Here is an 18,405-nt window from a genome sequence, read left to right on the forward strand (position 1 = left end):
TTGACCTTTGACTCCACACACACACACACACACACAGACACACACACACACAGACACACACACACACACACACACACACACAGACACAAACACCCGCTTCTCCCTCTCTCCCCCCTCCTCCTCAGCCCCTCCCCTCCAGGCGGCCGAGCTCCACCTCCGCCGCTGCCGCCGCCGCCGCCGCTGCCGCATCCCGGCGCGCAACCGGCTGCTCGTGTCGGGGCGCCTTCAGGTCCAGCATGCGGACGGGAGGCAGCGGCTCCGGCGGCGGCACGGCGGCCACTGCAACACCGCCGGGGGTCCCCGCCGCCCCCGGCCCGGCCGCCGCCGCGTCCTCGTCCGCTTCGCCGTCGCAAGAGGAGGGCGCCAAGGGGACGCTGCTCTCCCCGCAGCGCGGGTGCGCCATGGGCGGCCGCGCCGGCAAAGGGGGCTCCCCCAACGGGGAGTGCCGCCGCGGGGACGAAGGGGGTCCCGACCCGCCGCCGGGCCCGCCGCCGCCCTCGCAGCCCAAGGTCTCCTTCTCCTGCAGCCCCGAGGGCGGCGGCGGCTCCCCGAAAGCGGCCGAGGAAGGCGCCCCCGACGGGGCCGAGGCGGGGCCGGGCGGCGGAGAGCCCCGCGGCAGCCAGGCCAGTTTCATGCAGCGGCAGTTCAGCGCCATGCTCCAGCCGGGCGTCAACAAGTTCTCGCTGCGGATGTTCGGCTCGCAGAAGGCGGTGGAGCGCGAGCAGGAGCGGGTCAAGTCCGCCGGCGCCTGGATCATCCACCCGTACAGCGACTTCAGGCGAGGCTCGGCGCAGCGGCCGCGGGAGGGGTGGGCTGGGGGTCCGCGCCCGCCGCTGGCTTCTCCGCCGCTTTGGCTTTGCGGGCAGCTCCGGGGTTGGTGGAGGTGGGGGAGGAGGAGGACCGAAGGAACGGCCTGCGGTGATTTCCGACCAGAGAGAGAACTTCCCCCCCCTCCTTCCCAGAAGGTTTGACCTTTGGCCTTTCAGAAGGAGAAGAACATAAAAGAGATCCCGGAAGGGATCTCAGAGGTCTTCTAGTGACCAGCGTTTCTCAACCTTAGGAACTTGAAGATGCGTGGACTTCAACTCCCAGAATTCCCCAGCCAGCTATGCTGGCTGGGGAATTCTGGGAGTTGAAGTCCACGCATCTTCAAGTTCCTAAGGTTGGGAAACGCTGTATCTAGTCGAACCCCCTTGCTCAAGGAAAGAGACCGTATCGCAGCCCACAGTCCAGTCCAAAAAAGACAGGCAGTCCTCGACGGGCGACTTCAGCGGAGCCCAACCTTTATGTTGCTAAGTGAGAAATGGGTTAACGGCCCTAAGGGCCTTTCTTTCAGTGCCGCTGTGACTTCGAAGCAAACTGTTGTAAGCCGAGGACTACCTGTAGTTGCAGCAGCTTTGGAACAGGTGGAATTTTCTGATCCTGACCTTAAGGGACGTCTGGCCTCCCTCCCTCCCTCCCTTCTGCGGGATGTCTGGGGGGGGGGGGGAGAGGCGGGAGGTGAAACCGGGAGGCAGGATCAAACCCGGCTCCCAAAAGAGGGGAGTCCAGATTGACAGCCTGACATTGCATCTCCCCTTGGTTTCCAGCTAAGGGCAAGAGCCGCAGAGGGACGTCAGTTGCATCAAATCAATGCACCGTCTCCCTCTGGACATGGAGCGTGACAGGGAAAAATTGGAAGCGAATCTGTTCGGTCCGGTTGGGGCAAAGCAGAATTGCTCAGAAAGTGGGGAGAAAAACAGGGGTGGGAAGGATGAGTAGGAAAAGGTCCCCAACCTTTTGGGGCACCAGGGACCGGTTGCGTGGAGAGAGGTTTTTCCACGGACAGGAGACTGCGTGGTTTTGTGCGCTGCCTGCATCCCGCGGATGGGGCTTTGCTTGTTTGTGCGGACCGGTTGCTGGCATGCTGCGGCCCGGTCCTGGTCCCCAGATCTAGACTGGGGACAGTGACGGTTGGTCAGAGACGAAGGGAGGAAAAAACTCCTGGGATGAGTTTCAAAAGGGAAAGGCAGAGGAATCTTGGACAAAAGGAAGGGGAAAAATGTGTTTATTAGGAAGATGGTTGCACTGGTTTAACAGGTTGGCTGTTTTCCTTCGGACAGATATTTTAGGCAGAGGTCAAAAGCCTGTTGCTTTTGCCCAAGTCTTTTTGAACAATGGGATCGTTTTAATTTGTGTTTTGCATTTCGTGACTATTGTACGTCGTTAATGTTGTTTCCAAAAAAAGGCTCGGTTGTATCTTCAGAGAGCGGGAAGCATATTGCCTTTCTAAATAAATTATAGGTACAGGTTTCCAGAGCAACTTTCAGCTATTCCTGTGGGTGTTTTAATACAAGCCAAGAATGAAAGAAAATAACTGTCAGGACATCTAACTGGTGTTTGGCGCAAGTAATAGATCAGTGTTGAATGCTTTTAAGCTTTTTATCTCTAAAGGAACTTGAGAAATAACTGGGGTTGCAAAATGTCAGGTTCAGATTCACAATCGTAACTTAAGGGATGAATTTTTTTCCCCCCTTTGATCCTGGGAGTTATATATTCTTTGGATCGGGGCACGTGCAAAGGCCAGTTTTACTTCCAGAACTATTTACTAACTTGGAATGCATTGTACCATTTCGAGCTTGCTGTTTGTTTGTTTTTTTATTTAAAGAGTTTTACAAAAACAAGATTTTACAATATATCCCCAAATCCCCACCCCCACCCCAAACCCGCCCACTTCCCCCCCCCCACTTCCCAGAGCTAAATACAGGATTATAGTTATAATAATCATATTCTAAATAAAAATTATACATAATATACAATTAACCAAATTCATAATGTGCTTTAACTCCCCTTTAACATAAATACATACAAAGTACCAACACTAATATCAATAACAATATCCCTCTAAAATCTACTCATAAGCTAAATGGAACTTTTTAGTCCCATATTTATTCTGAATATAATCTATCCATCTCCTCCAAACTGAAATATATCTTTCTTGCGAGTGATCTTTCAAGTAAGCAGAAATCTTAGACATTCCTGCAAGATTCGAAACTTTAAACACCCATTCTTCTATAGTAGGCAAACTATCCTTCTTCCAATATTGTCCCACCAGTAACCGTGCTGGGCTTGCTGTTGTATAGTTTGGGTCAGGTTTCATGCACTGCATTCAACCATAGTTTGTTTTATTGAACGAACCTCCACTGAGCTGGCTTCCCAAAACAACTAAGCCATAAATCATGGTTTGCAGGCACGTTAAACTAGAACCAACGTCATGTGGCCCAGAACGGCAGGTGAACACAGTAACAGAAACTTTAAAAAGAGCATAAATCTAGATAGGATTAAAAAGAGTTTTTTTTAAAAAAATTCTGTTTTGAACTCAGGGCTGTGAATTTATGGGAGACCGAAAGTTGTTGAGATCTTGCCAGTTATCCTGATGGCTAGGTTGCAGTCAGTCTTCTGCATAGTGCTACTGAGTGCCGTAAATCTTGGGCATTAAGCTTGTTCGCTGTTGCTGGGTGGCAGACTTACAGCAAATCAAGCCTCAATTGGCAAGGTTCATTCCATAAGTATTCAAGCGAAGTGAAAAATAACCTTCTGGCATCTTAAAAATCAACACATATATTCCAAAGCACCTTTCTCCTTTCCGGTGCTCTTCAAACCTCCAAAGGATCCTTTGCTTTTGCAAAATCTGGGAATTATGGGGTCCAGAACATCTGAGAATAAGAAAAGGCTTTGGGGTACTGTAGTTAAGCTGTTAGGCAGGCTGGGGAATTCTGGGAGTTGAAGTCCACGAGTCTTAAAGTGGCCAAGTTTGGAGACCCCCGTTTTAGATGATTCTAAGGAAGCATTTTTAGCTGCTGATCAGAGTTTCTGAAGCTGGTCCAAAAGGAAAGCTGAGGATTTCTTTCGAGCCACATCTGGGGACGTGTATACTGACAAAAAGAGTTTGTGACCATTGTCCTCCTTTAGCTCAATTTTAGTCTGGGAAACATTAAACTTTGGCTTGCCTGGATGAGTCCCTGCAGTTTCCCTGGCAAGGTTTTAGGGGGTTATCCTTGCCTGCTTCTTCTTTCTGGGGCTGGCCCAAAATCACCCAGCCAGCTTTCACGCTTCAGGCAAGACTAGAATTCACAACCTCCTGGTGATTGGTCCAAATTTCCCCATCTGTCTTTCATGGCTAAGGCGGGACAAGAACTCACCATCTCCTGGTGATTGGCTCCAAGTCACCCAGCCCGCTTTTGTGCCTAAAGCACGGGTAGGCAACCTTGGCTCTTTGATGACTCGTGGACTTCAACTCCCAGAATTCCAGAGCCAGCCATGCTGAGGGAAAAGGGAGAGGTTTCCAAGCTGAGCCATGCTGGCTCAGGAATTCTGGGAGTTGAAGTCCACGAGTCCTAAAAGAGCCAAGGTTGCCTACCCCTGGTCTAGGCCTAGGCTGCTTTATGACTCGTGGACTTCAACTCCCAGAATTCCTGAGCCAGCCATGCTGAGGGAAAAGGGAGAGGTTTCCAAGCTGAGCCATGCTGGCTCAGGAATTCTGGGAGTTGAAGTCCACGAGTCATGAGGGAGCCAAGGTTGCCTACCCCTGGTCTAGGCCTAGGCTGCTTTATGACTCGTGGACTTCAACTCCCAGAATTCCTGAGCCAGCCATGCTGAGGGAAAAGGGAGAGGTTTCCAAGCTGAGCCATGCTGGCTCAGGAATTCTGGGAGTTGAAGTCCACGAGTCATCGAAGAGCCAAGTTTGGCTACCCCTGGTCTAGGCCTAGGCCGTTTTATGACTCATGGACTTCAACTCCCAGAATTCCTGAGCCAGCCGTGCTGAGGGAAAAGGGAGAGGTTTCCAAGCTGAGCCATGCTGGCTCAGGAATTCTGGGAGTTGAAGTCCACGAGTCCTAAAAGAGCCAAGGTTGCCTACCCCTGGCCTAAAGCAAGGCTTGAACTCACCGTCTCCTATTTATCAGCCTGGTGCTTTCACCACTACACCAAACTGTCTCCCTGCAGGAAGTTTACCTGCTTTGTTTTTCAGGTGCTTAATGCCCCCTTTTTCCAGCTGAGAAGCTGTTGGCTGGCATTTTTACAAATTGAAGCTCCAGTGCAAATAGATGTATGTTGCTTAGAATGTGGGTTAGAATTCCTATGCAGGTAGTCCTCGACTTGCAACAGTTTATTTAAGTGAACATTCAAAGTTACAGCAGCAGTAAGAAGTGACTTAAGACCTTTTTTTCACAGTTACGGCTTTTGCAGCATCCTCACGATCACGTGATCAAAATTCAGAAGCCTGGCAACTGGTTCATATTTATGACCGTTGCTGTGCCCCAAGGTCATGTGACACCCCCCCTTTTGCAATGGGGAATCCAGATTCACTTAACAACCGGGTGAGTAACTTATCAAGTTAAGTGATTCACTTAACAACTCAGGCAAGAAGGGTCGTAAAACGAGGCAAAACTCACTTAACTAACGTCTCACTTAACAGCAAAAATGTTGGGGTCAATTGTGATCGTAAGCTGAGGACTACCTGTACAGTTCAATTCTTCCCTTCATTGAACTGCCTCTCAGGTGTGTCGACAAGGGGGCCTACTGCTCAAAAGCCACATTGCCAATTTGCTGGCAAAGAACTATGGGAGAAGTAGTCCAAAGCTTTCAAGGCAAGGTAGATAGGTAGGGCTGTTTTCTGGTTGAAGCTGGAATTGTTAAGGTCGGTACAAGGTGACCTTATATGATAGGATGGGAATAAATGTGAAACTTACCCCTCTCAATGGGGTTCTGTGGCTGGCGGGGAAAGGATGTTAATTAAATGGATAGTTTTAAATGACACTCTGAGTGGTTACTGCAAAAAGCTGATTTGATGCAACTTTCAAATCAAATCTTTATTACTGCCGTAGACCAGCATATTAATGCAACTTTAATGTTTTAGTTATTATTGAACGGAAGTTGGTAATTTTATCATTAGGATGCACTGGAGTACTCAGAAGGCAGCATCACAAGAGGTAGTCTTGATTTTATCACCACAAAGGAGAATAGAAATAGGAAATGTATTTATTAAATGAGTCACATCCAATGTTATGCCTTTTAAAAAAAAAATATAGTCATTTAAGATGATGATGATGATGATGATGATGATGATGATGATAATAATAATAATAATAATAATAATAATAATAATAATAATAATAATAATAATAATAGTTGGAAGGGATCTTGGAGGTCATCTAGTCCAACTCCCTGCTCAGGCAGGAGCATTCACCGCTTCTGGAGGCAGGTTGTTCCACTGGTTAATTGTTCTCACTGTCAGGAAGTTTCTCCTTAGTTCTAGGTTGCTTCTCTCCTTGATTAGCTTCCATCCGTTGCTTCTTGTCCTGCCTTCAGGTGCTTTGGAGAATAGCTTGACTCCCTCTTCTTTGGGGCAACCCCTGAGATATTGGAACATGGCTATCCTGTCCCCCCTCGTCCTTCTCTTCATTAAACTAGACATACCCAATTCCAACAACCGTTCCTTATATGTTTTAGCCTCCAGACCTCTTATCATCTCTGTTGCTCTTCTCTGTACTCTTTCTAGAGTCTCGACATCTTTTTTACATTATGACCAAAACTGGATGCAGTATTCCAAGTGTGGCCTTACCAAGGCATTGTAAAGTGATATTAATGCCTCACGTGATCTTGATTCTATCCCTCTGTTAATGCAGCCTAGCACTGTGTTGGCTTTTTTGGCAGCTGCAGCACACGGCTGGCTCATATCTTATGCAATCCCTCGCCCAAAACAAGCCCTGATGGTTACAGGTAATCCTCCACTTACTGACTATTCAAAATTACAATAGTACTGGAAAAAGCAAATTGTGATTGATCCTGAGGCACTTTTGACCATCAGAGCATCCCACAGTTACGTGATGATAATTTGGGTGCTTGGCAACCAATATGTATTCACAATGTTTGCAGCATCACGAGATTGCCATTTGAGACCTTCTGGTGGTGGTGGTGGGTTTCCCCCCCAACAAATAGAGTCAATATAGCAAGCCAAATTCAGAGTGTCAAGCTATTCTCCAAAGCGCCTGAAGGCAGGACAAGAAGCATCGGATGGAAACTAACCAAGGAGAGAAGCAACCTAGAACTAAGGAGAAATTTCCTGACAGTGAGAACAATTAACCAGTGGAACAACCTGCCTCCAGAAGTGGTGAATGCTCCAACACTGTAAGTTTTTAAGAAGAGACTGGACAGCCATTTGTCTGAAATAGTATAGGGTTTCCTGCCTGAGCAGGGGGTTGGACTAGATGTCCTCCAAGGTCCCTTCCAACTTTATTATTATTACAAGGTGACTTCCTCAAAGTGTCCTTCAAGACGTATTGGATCCTGACTGGTATAATTTGCATCAAACAGAGCTGGAGACCTTTTAGGAGTTTGAACGAAATTCAGCAAAACTGAAATTGAAGTTCACAGCCTTTGAACTAAAAGTAGTCCTTGACTTAACACCCCGTTCATTTAGCAACTGTACAAGTTTACACCGGTGCTGGAAAAAATGACTTTCAGACTTAACAACCGTTGTAGCAGCCATGTAGTCCTGTGATAAAAATTCAGATGCTTGGCAACTGGCAGGTACCTATGAGTGTTTCACTGCCCTTGGGGGGGGGAGGGTTTGTCATGTAATCGCCATTTGTCAACTTTCCAGTTGGCTTCCGACAAGCCAAATCAATGTGGGAAGCCAGATTTGCTTAACGGCTGCATGATTCAGCTAAGAGTTGCAGTGTGATTACCTTAACAATTGTGGCAAGAAAGGTCTTAAAAAGAGGCACAACCCGTTTATTTATTTATTTTTATTTTTAATTCCATTTATATCCCGCCCTTCTCCGAAGACTCAGGGCGGCTTACAAGCTTAGCAGTAGCCTTCATTCTATGTATATGCCTGCTTATTAGGGCTTTCACACACACCCCAAGCGGCATTTTTACAAAGTCAGCTTAATTGCCCCCAACAATCTGGGTCCTTAGATTGTTGGTTTAAACAACCGTCTCGCTTAGCAGTGGAAATTTTGGGCTTAGTTGTGGCCATACATCGAGGACCTAACATGACATACGCTATCTAAAGTTTCTCTCAGCCCAAACCAGCTCACAGGACTGTTTTTGTGGGGCAAATGGGAGGAGGAAAGAGCATGAGATACGTTCAGTGCCTTGAGTGAAAATAAGCTTGATAAATAAACCTGAATTAAGCAAACACAGTTTTTCCGTATCACAGGCTAAAAAACTCAACCGTTAGTCTAGGTTAGCGTATTGGATGCATCCCGTCTTAATTTCATGCAAAAATCCATCCAATAATTACACTCAGAATAATTTCAGGCAAGCTTTAATCTGGTTAAGCACTCAATTCACTCCATGGATTGAAGACCTGATGGTACTTGACGCTTATGAGGGGATTGCCGATAAACAAAATACAATAGGTTAAAAAAAATGTGATTGTTATATAAGTGTCTTAGAAACACTTCAGTAATCTTTGCATTAGATAAGTATAGATAGCATTGTAACTTTTACTGTAATGATGTACATTATACTATGTACTCTATATTATTGATACATATTATGTTTTTTTTTTCTTTCTTTTTTCTTTGTTACATCTTTTTTGCTTTTTTGTTAAAGCACTTTTTTTGGTGTGTTTTTTTCCCCTCTTTGGCCAGGAATGTATGTATACGTCTATCCTAATTATCTTTACATTGGTCCTTTTCTTTTTTCTGTGTTACTTTTTAAAAGCATGAACTAAATAAATTAATTTTTTTAATCTGATTAAGCACTTTGGTAGTGGTTATGAGATACCCAATAAGTATTGGTGAATGTGGATGTACAGATATTGCTATACTTTGAGTAACTTAGCCCAGATTTGGGGTTTGGTTGAATTCTGAGCACCCTTTCCATATTCTGCCTGTCTGTCTGTCTGTCTGTCTGTCTCTGTCTGTCTGTCTATCCATCCCATCCCATCCCATCCCATCCATATCTCTCCATCCATCCATTCATCTATCTGTCTATCTGCCTGTCCTGTCTGTCCATCTCTCTCTCTCTCTCTCTCTCTCTCTCATCTCATCTATCTATTCCATCCATATCTGTCTCTGTCTGTCTGTCTGTCTATCTATCTATCTATCTATCTATCTATCTATCTATCTATCTATCTATCTATCTATCTCATCTATCTATTCTATCCATCTCTCTCTCTCTCCCATCCGTACTGCATGTCTGCCTCTATCAAATTTCTACATCACCCTTTTTCACTTCAGTGATTCTGTGTGGTTTACAAACAACATAATAAAATAATGTTAAAAAAAACCGGTTAAAAGCACAGTTAGAATTAAAATCAGGGTAATTTATACTAATGGGGGGAGGTGCTACATCCGCAGAATTGGTGAATCCTCCCTCGCAAAAAATTGAGACATGGGTTATCACTTGGGGAAATGAAGTACCTGCATTGGGAAAAAAAATGGAATAGTGCCACATCTGGACAGATGTCTGGAATAGTTTAATCTGCCAATTTTATTTCAAACGTCTAACCTGGGGTGTCCGTGAAAGGAAAACAGAGTTCAACAGAGTGCCAGGTTTTTCCAGCACCAGCAGCAGTGAGGGTCTACTAGCAAAAAAAAAAAAAAAAGCTTCAGCTTTGCCATTCTATTTTCTTTCCTTCCCCCCCCCCCACCTAAATAACTGGTTTGTGCCTAGGCGAACATTTTATCCTGAACGTTGGCAGATACTCGAGTAAACTTCAGGGGCCTGTTAGTGACATAACTCAGGCTGGCTGCTCGTGCAGAGCACAAGAGCCAAAAATATCCCAAGGGCGCCAACTTGGAGAAGTTGGGAAGAGTTCGGAACAGTTCTTGAGGCAGGACTAACCCTCTGACTTTGGATGAAGAGAAAATGCAGGCTGTTCTTTTTTAGGAAACCTTCAGAAAGCAGAGGGGGGGGGGAAGTGCCAGTTAAGTTACAGGGAGGACCACACGGTGGGAAAAGCGATGACTTGGATTAGCTGCTGAATAAAGTTGTTGTTGTTAGTTGCAAAGTCGTGTCCGATCCATCGTGACCCTATGGACAATGTTCCTCCAGGCCTTCCTGTCCTCTACCATCTTCTGGAGTCCATTTAAGCTCACGCCTACTGCTTCAGTGACTCCATCCAGCCACCTCATTCTCTGTCGTCCCCTTCTTCTCTTGCCCTCAACTTTTCCCAGCATTAGGCTCTTCTCCAGTGAGTCCTTCCTTCTCATTAGATGGCCAAAGTATTTGAGTTTTAGCTTCAGGATCTGGCCTTCTAAAGAGCAGTCAGGGTTGATCTCCTCTAGGACTGACCGGTTTGATCGCCTTGCAGTCTGAGGGACTCGCAGGTGTCTTCTCCAGCACCATAGTTCAAAGGCCTCCATTCTTTGGCGCTCAGCCTTTCTTATGGTCCCGCTTTCACAGCCATACATGGCAACTGGGAAGACCATAGCCTTGACTATACGCACTTTTGTTGACAGGGTGATGTCTCTGCTTTTTAGTGTGCTGTCTAGATTTGCCATGGCTTTCCTCCCCAGGAGCAAGCGTCTTTTAATTTCTTGGCTACAGTCCCCATTCTTTTTTAAAATAAATAAATAAATGACAGAAAGCACAATAAGGTCAAAGGTCTAAGAACTGTGTGCTTTCCTCCCCTCCCAATTGCAAAGCTGCGGTCCCACTGTCATCTGGCTATGTGTGTGGGGGGGCGGGGGGGGGGCGGGAATCATTGCAACCACCCTGGGGGAGGTGGATTATCCTCTCCCTCCCTCTATTGTTCTGCAAAAAAAAAAAACCGTTCAGCTGCGTCCCTGGCCTGGATTGCAAACCATCCCTTGACGATGGCAGTGCAAGCTTTGAGAGGATGGGTGCCCCTTTGAGGGGAGAAAAAGCAGGAATCCATTTTGAGGCGGCCTTGAAAGCAAGGACATTCCTCCCCCCCCCTTTCCCCCCCCCTCTTTCCATCCTTAGAAGGTGACAGAGCTGAGAGGCGGAGGAATAATGAGTAAGACTTTTGCTGCAAAGCAAATCAGAATTAGGGGTGGGGGGGGAGGAAGCTTGGCCTTGCTGTCAGTTTGGGGAGAAGAGCTGGGAGGCAAAGCGTGGTTCATTCTAAAATCAATTTATCTATCTATCTATCTATCTATCTATCTATCTATCTATCTATCTGTCTATCTGTCTGTCTATCATCTATCCATCTATCCGTCTATCCGTCTATCTGTCTATCTATCATCTATCTATCTATCTCCTCTCTTTTTCTCTCCTCTTTTTCTCTGTCTCCTCTGTGTGTGTGTGTGTCTCTCTCTCTCTTCCTCTCTCCTCTCTCTCCGTATCTCTCTCTTCTCTCTCCTCTCCTCTTTCTCTCTCTTTATCCCTCTCTGTCTTTGTGTGTCTCTCTCTTTCTTCCACTCTTCTCTCTCTTTCTCTTTCTGTCTCTTCCTCTCTGTTTTTCTCGTTCTGTCTTCCTTTCTCCTCTCATTTCTTTTTCTCTCTCTGTCTCTTTCTCTCTTTGTGTGCGTCTCTGTCTCTCCCTCTCTCTCTCTCTCTCTTTTCTTTCTCTCTCCTCTCTTTCTCTCTCTGTCTCTCTCTTCCTCTCTACTATCTACTTCTCTCTCTCTCTCTCTCTTCCTCTCTCTCTCTCTCCCATCTCTCCCCCTCCCTCCTTTCCCCCATCTTAAATTCTCCTCAACTGGCTGTAAATCAGGTTGGGTGCAGTTGGATTGATGGTTCTGATTGCCTCAGTTGCTATTTCTGTAGCAAAGGTACAGAAGTGCCAACTTTTTTGGCATCTGGAGCCCTTGTACATTCGCTGCACCTTTCAGCCGCAGCCACTGGGTTTTCTGGCCGGTAGGGAAGGGGGAGGAGAGAGGATTCTCCCAGGCCTACGGAAGTAGCCCCCCACTGACAGCCACAGTTGGGATCAGGATTTCCGTTGCTAAGCAAGGCAGTTGTTAAGTGAATTGCATTTGATTTTGTAGCCATTTTTGCCACGGTTTTTAAGCAAGTCACGGCAGTTGATTGCAGACCGTCCTGAGCCTATGACCACAGTTGAGCCCAAAATTTCTCTTGCTAAGTGAGACATTTGTTAAGTGAGTTTTGCCCCATTTTATGACCTTTTTCTGCCATTGTTAAGTGAATCACTGCCGTCGGCTGTTAAGTTCATCTGGCTTCCCCACTGACTTTCCTTTTCAGAAGGTCTGTAAAAAAGGATCACGCGACTCTGTGGACGCTGCAGCCGACGTAAATAGGAGTCGGTTGCCAAGCACCCAAATGTTTGATCACGTGACCGTGGGGATGCTGCAAAGGTTGTAAGTGTGAAGAAATGGTTGTAAGTCGCTTTTTTTCAGTACCGTTGTAACTGAACAGCTGTAAGTCAAGGACTATCTGTAATCACGTGGTCATTCAGCCAATCCTGCTTCCCCCATTTGACTTTATTTGTCAGATGCCAGCTGGGAAAGTCGCAAATGGGGATCACACGACCCCAGGGGGGTGCAACTCTAATAAACAGAGAAGAGCAACAAAGATGATTAGGGGACTGGAGGCTAAAACATATAAGGAACGGTTGCTGGAATTGGGTATGTGTAGTAGTTTAACGAAGAGAAGGACTAGGGGTGACATGATAGCAGCCTTCCAGTATCTCAGGGGCAGCCACAAAGAGGAGGGAGTCAAGCTATTCTCCAAAGCGCCTGAAGGCAGGATAAGAAGCAACGGATGGAAGCTAATCAAGGAGAGAAGCAACCTAGAACTAAGGAGAAATTTCCTGACAGGGAGAACAAATAACCATTGGAACAACCTGCCTCCAGAAGTGGTGAATGCTCCAACACGGGAAGTTTTTAAGAAGAGACTGGACAGCCATTTGTCTGAAATGGTGTAGGGTTTCCTGCCTGAGCAGGGGGTTGGACTAGATGACCTCCAAGGTCCCTTCCAACTTTATTGTTGTTGTTGTCGTTATATAAACATATGCCAGTTGCCAAGCGCCCAGATTTGGATCTCGTGACCATGGGGACACTGCAACAGTCATAAGTCTGAGGACCGGTCATGTCACACTTGCAAGTGCCGTTGTAACTTCAAACAGTCACTAAACAAATGGTTGTAAGTCACTCTAGGCCTAGGGCTACCTGTAACCAGCCCAAAAGTCTTGGGAAAGGACAAACTTTTGACTCAGCCTGGGTCATTTATTTCTTCATTGATTAAATTTATACGCCGCGCATCTCACAGTTCTGGATGCTCATACACTTTAATCTGAAAAAAAAATAGGGATGAAGCCAGTTCAAGGGAGCTGCTTCCCCCAGTTGTCTCCATCTTTGGGTCATCTGATCACCCCTCCACCACCACCCCCTTTGTGTTCTTCATCATCCCCTACTGTGCATCCTCTCTGCCTTGAATTTGGGGACCCTAAACAGGATATTTCGCACCTGGAGGGAGTTAGGGGTGAGTGATATTATCCGCCAAGGTTATTTGGCAGATCAAGAAACATCTCTGCCTTCCAGATTTAAATATTGCCAGTTTCCGAAGGGGTCCATGGGAAACTGCTCTGGGCCTGTCTATAAAATCAACCTTGACTTCAGACCGGCTTTAAAAAATTTGTTTTAAATAAACTCAGCCAGTTTAGAAAGAAATGAATATGGATTCTTATTTAAGTCAAAAATGATGGGGTGCCCTTGGGTCGGCGTGCCTTCCTTAGGGGGTTGTCGTGTGAGTAAATAAAGCCATCGTTCCTTCCTTCAGAAAAGAATTGGCAATAGTCACACCATTCCTTCTCATACAAATAGGGAAGGCGATGGTTAAATTGCCTTTGATCTTTTTTTCCTCTCAGAGATGAAGGAAAGCACCTTTTTATTTCTTTGAAATAGATGTCAAAGCCACTCTGCATGGGGTCAAGAATGCTCCCAAAGATGCATTTTTTTACGAGGCGAAAGTCCAGTTGCCGCATGAAAAAGCATCTTTGGGTTAACTATGACTTGGATGACTTGAGAATCTCCATAGAGATCAAGCATGCGCTTCCTTAATATTAATTTAGTATTGGGAAGTGGAGGTGTCGTGACTTCAAGATGGACACGCTCAATGTTTCTCAACCATAGCAAGTTTAAGATGTGTGGACTTCAACTCCCATGTTGGCTGGGGAATTCTGGGAGGTGAAGTCCACACATCTTAAACTTGGCCGTAGCTATAATCTCGATCCTGCATTCAGACAGGTGAAAGATTCAGCTGTGAAGCGTGGTCATTTGAAAAGAAAAAAAAAAGATTTGAGAATCACGGGGGTAAAACTATGAAGAAGGACATGCAGGCTAGTCATCAAAGGGATCTTTCGGATTGTAGGAGCCAGGGGAACTGTCTGCCACATGAAATAGCAATTTTCCCTTCACTGGAGAGGCTTCAGTGTAGCGTTTCTTGAACTTTTTCTTCCTTCTTGGGACACATTCCCACTTTTAAAAATTATGGAGCCGTCCAAAAGAGCTTTGGTTTGAATAGGTTACAGTTATCAATAATGTATCAAATGTAAAGGTATTAAAAATTAAAATGGATGCATTCAGTACTGCTGCTGCTTCTCACTATGGTTACATGGGATTTTAATACTATTTTTCCATATAGGCTGGCAGGTTATTTTCATTTTGTAGACCCCTGAGAAGGTGTTGGGGGATATACAGAGACCAAATATTAAGGAGCATGGCCCTAGGGCAGGGTTAGGCAACCTTGGCCCTTTTATGACTTGTGGACTTCAACTCCCAGAATTCCTGAGTCAGTATGGCTGGTTCAGGAATTCTGGGTATTGAAGTCCACAAGTCATAAAAGGGCCAAGGTTGCCTACCCCTGCCCTAGGGGATCCCACACTGGGTAGGGCTGGACTAAATGATCTCTAACATCTCATCCAGTTCTGAGCTTCTTGATGCTTTTTGCTGTACTGCAAACAAGAGATCAATAGAAGAAAATCTTTATAGCTCCTTGCAGATATTTCACTATCCAACTACTAGATAATACTCTAGACTCTAGAAAGGGTACAAAGAAGAGCAACAAAGATGACATGATAGCAGTCTTCCAGTATCTCAGGGGCTGCCACAAAGAAGAGGGAGCCAAGCTATTCTCCAAAGCACCTGAAGGCAGGACAAGAAGCAACGGATGGAAACTAACCAAAGAGAGACGCAACCTAGAACTAAGGAGAAACTTCCTGACAGTGAGAACAATTAACCAGTGGAACAACCTGCCTCCAGAAGCTGTGAATGCTCCAACACTGGAATTTTTTAAGAAGAGACTGGACAGCCATTTGTCTGAAATGGTATAGGGTTTCCTGCCTGAGCAGAGGATTGGACTAGATGACCTCCCAGGTCCCTTCAAACTTTCTTCTTCTTCTTCATTATTATTATTATTATTATATATTATAATAATATCATAATATAATATAATAATATCAGGGCTGGTAGGAAATAGAATTTGCACAAAGTTTATATACAAGTGGCTTCCCTGTCACCATTGCAGGAAGTTTTGTTTATATCTTGGTAATTCCTTGATTAGGCTGTTTGTTCACTGTTTGATTGTTTGTCCGAGCAAGCCACTTATATAAACAGAGAGCAAGCTCCAAGCTTCTAAGTGCTGAAAATGTTACCTACCGCAGGGCTTTTCAACCTTTTCACCCATTTTCACCCATTGTACCACTTTTAGGATATGGCAACATCCGAGTACCACCAGTCGCCTAGCAAGGTGTCAAAAACTTCATGACCCCCCCCCCCAAAAAAAGGAAAAAAGTGAAGTACAGGTAGTCCTCAACTTACAATAGTTCGCTTAGTGACTGTTCGAAGTTACATTGGCACTGAAAAAAGTGCCCCCCCAAGCTACAGCCAAGCAAGATATTTGCCTGCCCGCCCGGCAGCACTCTTCCTCCTGTCTGAGGTTTTCATTGTTTTGAGCATTTCTGTTGAGGATTGGCAGCGGGGGTGGGGTGGGGGAGTGTTTGGTTTTTATTCCCCCCTCCTAATCTGCTGGGTGGTTGCAGCAGATTTTGGTCACTTCACATGACCCTGGGACACTGTGACTGTCATAAATATGAATCAGTTGCCAAGCATCTGAATGTAAATCACAAGACCCTGGAGATGCTACAACATTCCAGCTGATCGGCGCTTCTTCTGGGCTCAGCAAAAGCACCGGGATCAGTGCCGAGCTCCAGGTGGATCCTGGCGCTGATCCTGGCGCTTCCGCTGAGCCCCGACAGCCCTGCAGCTCCAGCCGTCTCTCGCTCAGGCTTGTGCGGTGCTGCCACCGGTTCAGCTCATTCCCTTCCCCCACTACCACTTTTCTAGGATGGTCGTGTACCACCTGCCAGGTGCCAATGTACCACAGGTGGTACCCGTACCACTGGTTGAAAAGCCCTGACCTACCGTACTTGGTTAGTGAAACATCTTCAAGACAGCTATGCTGCGAGAGCACCAAGGATGCCACAAACAAGGGATCCTATTTGTACAATCAAGTTTCCCGATGCAGGAGACAAGATTTATATGCCAAGCCCAAGCTTTAAAACTTTTTCTTCTTTCTTCTCATGTTTGGAGCCTACAAATTCTTTGCTGTGCTTTTTTGCAGCCTTGGGAAAGGAAGATACTTGTGTTATTTTTACAGTGGGATCTGCTTGGCTGGAGCAGAGATTGTTCCCTTCTTGCTGCGTTCAGCCTTTAGGTGGGGAAAAAAATCCAGCCTTGTTGTATAAGTTGCTTAATTTATCCTCAGGGAAGACATCTTTTTTGGGGGGGTGGAACCCCACACACTTGTTTCTGTGGCTGTCATTGAGAGTCACATCCGTAAAATGGGCACAACATCGGGATGCTGAAGGGAGACCCCTTCGTTATCACATTTGAGAACCGTTGGATGCATTTGGCTTGTTTTCTCTTTCGGTTTATGAAAAAAAACAACCCAGTGTTTGGACCTGCAGATATTTATTGGTAGCCCTAAAAGCATTTATTGATGTTTTATGGACATTTCGGGAAAGACAGGAGATGCGTGCTTTTGATGGATGCAGCTTTCTCACAGAGATCACTTATGCAACAAACACAGTGCCTTCTCTGTGTTTTTTTTCTCTGTTTTTTTTTTATTTTATTTTACTGGCCGAGGGGAAAGTCAGAAAAGAGACAGTATCTCCAATATCTCAGGGGCTGCCCCAAAGAAGAGGGAGTCAAGCTATTCTCCAAAGCGCCTGAAGGGAGGACAAGAAGCATCGGATGGAAACTAACCAAGGAGAGAAGCAACCTAGAACTAAGGAGAAATTTCCTGACAGTTAGTTAGAACAATAAATCAGTGGAACAACCTGCCTCCAGACGCTGTTAATGCTCCAACACTGGAAGTTTTTAAGAAGAGACTGGACAGCCATTTGTCTGAAATGGTATAGGGCAGGGGTAGGCAACCTCGGCTGTTTTATGACTCATGGACTTCAACTCCCAGAATTCCTGAGTCAGCTATGTTGACTCAAGAATTCTGGGAGTTGAAGTCCATGAGTCATAAAAGAGCCAAGGTTGCCTACCTCTGGTATAGGGTCTCCCTGCCTGAGCAGGGGGTTGGACTAGATGACCTCAAAGGTCCCTTCCAACTCTGTTATTCTCTTATTCTGTTCTGTTAACAGCTTAGCCTGCAGTTGGATAATGGGCAAGGCAACAGGCTTGGACGGGACCATCCCTAGCTTCTGGGGCTCTAAAGGAGAAGGTGGGAAAACTTTATTTTCAGATTTGAAGGATTCTACCAATGTAGCCTTACAATAGAGCAGGGGTGTCAAACTCAATTTCATTGAGGGCCGCATCAGCATTGTGGTTGCCCTCAGGGGACCGGGTGGGTGTGGCCAGGGTGGGCGTGGCCTACTGGGTGGCCGTGGCTAGAGTGCATATGGCCTACTGGGTGGGCGTGGCCAGCTCTACATCGTTGGCATCAAGGGTACCTATGGGGGCCTGGGCAGGAATGGGACAGATCTGAGGGTCTCTGGCAGAAGGAGGGTCTCTGGGCCAGGGCCAAGGCAGTGGGGGCCGTTCCCTCACTGTTTCCAGGATGGCTTCGCGGGCCACATGAAACCATTTCGCGGGCCGCATCTGGCCCCCGGGCCTTGTGTTTGACATGTCTGCAATAGAGATAGTTCTCATCTTACAACAGTTGGCTTAGTGACGGTCCAAAGTTACCATGTCATGAAAAAAGTGACTTATGACCATTTTACACACTTGCAATCCTTGCAGCCTCCCCATGGTCGCGTGATCAAAAACTGGATGCTGGGCAGCTGGTTCCTGTTTATGAGGGTTGCAGTGCCTCGGGGTCGTGTGATCGCTTTTTTGTGATCTTTTGACAGGCAAAATCAATGGGGAAGCCAGATTCACTTAACAACCCTGTTATGGGTAGTCCTCAACGTACGACCACAATTGAGCCCAAAATGTATGTTGTTAAGTGAGAAATTTGTTAAGTGAGTTTTGCCCCATT

General features: G+C 46.2%; 1 protein-coding gene across 1 annotated transcript in view; it reads left to right on the forward strand.

Annotated features, from left to right (window-relative positions):
- Positions 1 to 401: 401 nt before the first annotated feature.
- The window catches only part of HCN2 (hyperpolarization activated cyclic nucleotide gated potassium and sodium channel 2), a gene marked incomplete at its 5' end in the record, with an annotated part of 81,791 nt that continues 63,787 nt past the window's right edge, over positions 402 to 18,405 (forward strand). The window contains one exon of the mRNA XM_083363396.1: positions 402 to 778. Within this exon, the coding sequence (XP_083219522.1) occupies positions 402 to 778 (377 nt within the window). The remainder of the gene's footprint in view (positions 779 to 18,405) is intronic.

The sequence above is a fragment of the Vipera ursinii genome (genome assembly GCF_947247035.1).
Source record: "Vipera ursinii genome assembly, chromosome: 1".
Taxonomy (NCBI): domain Eukaryota; kingdom Metazoa; phylum Chordata; class Lepidosauria; order Squamata; family Viperidae; genus Vipera; species Vipera ursinii.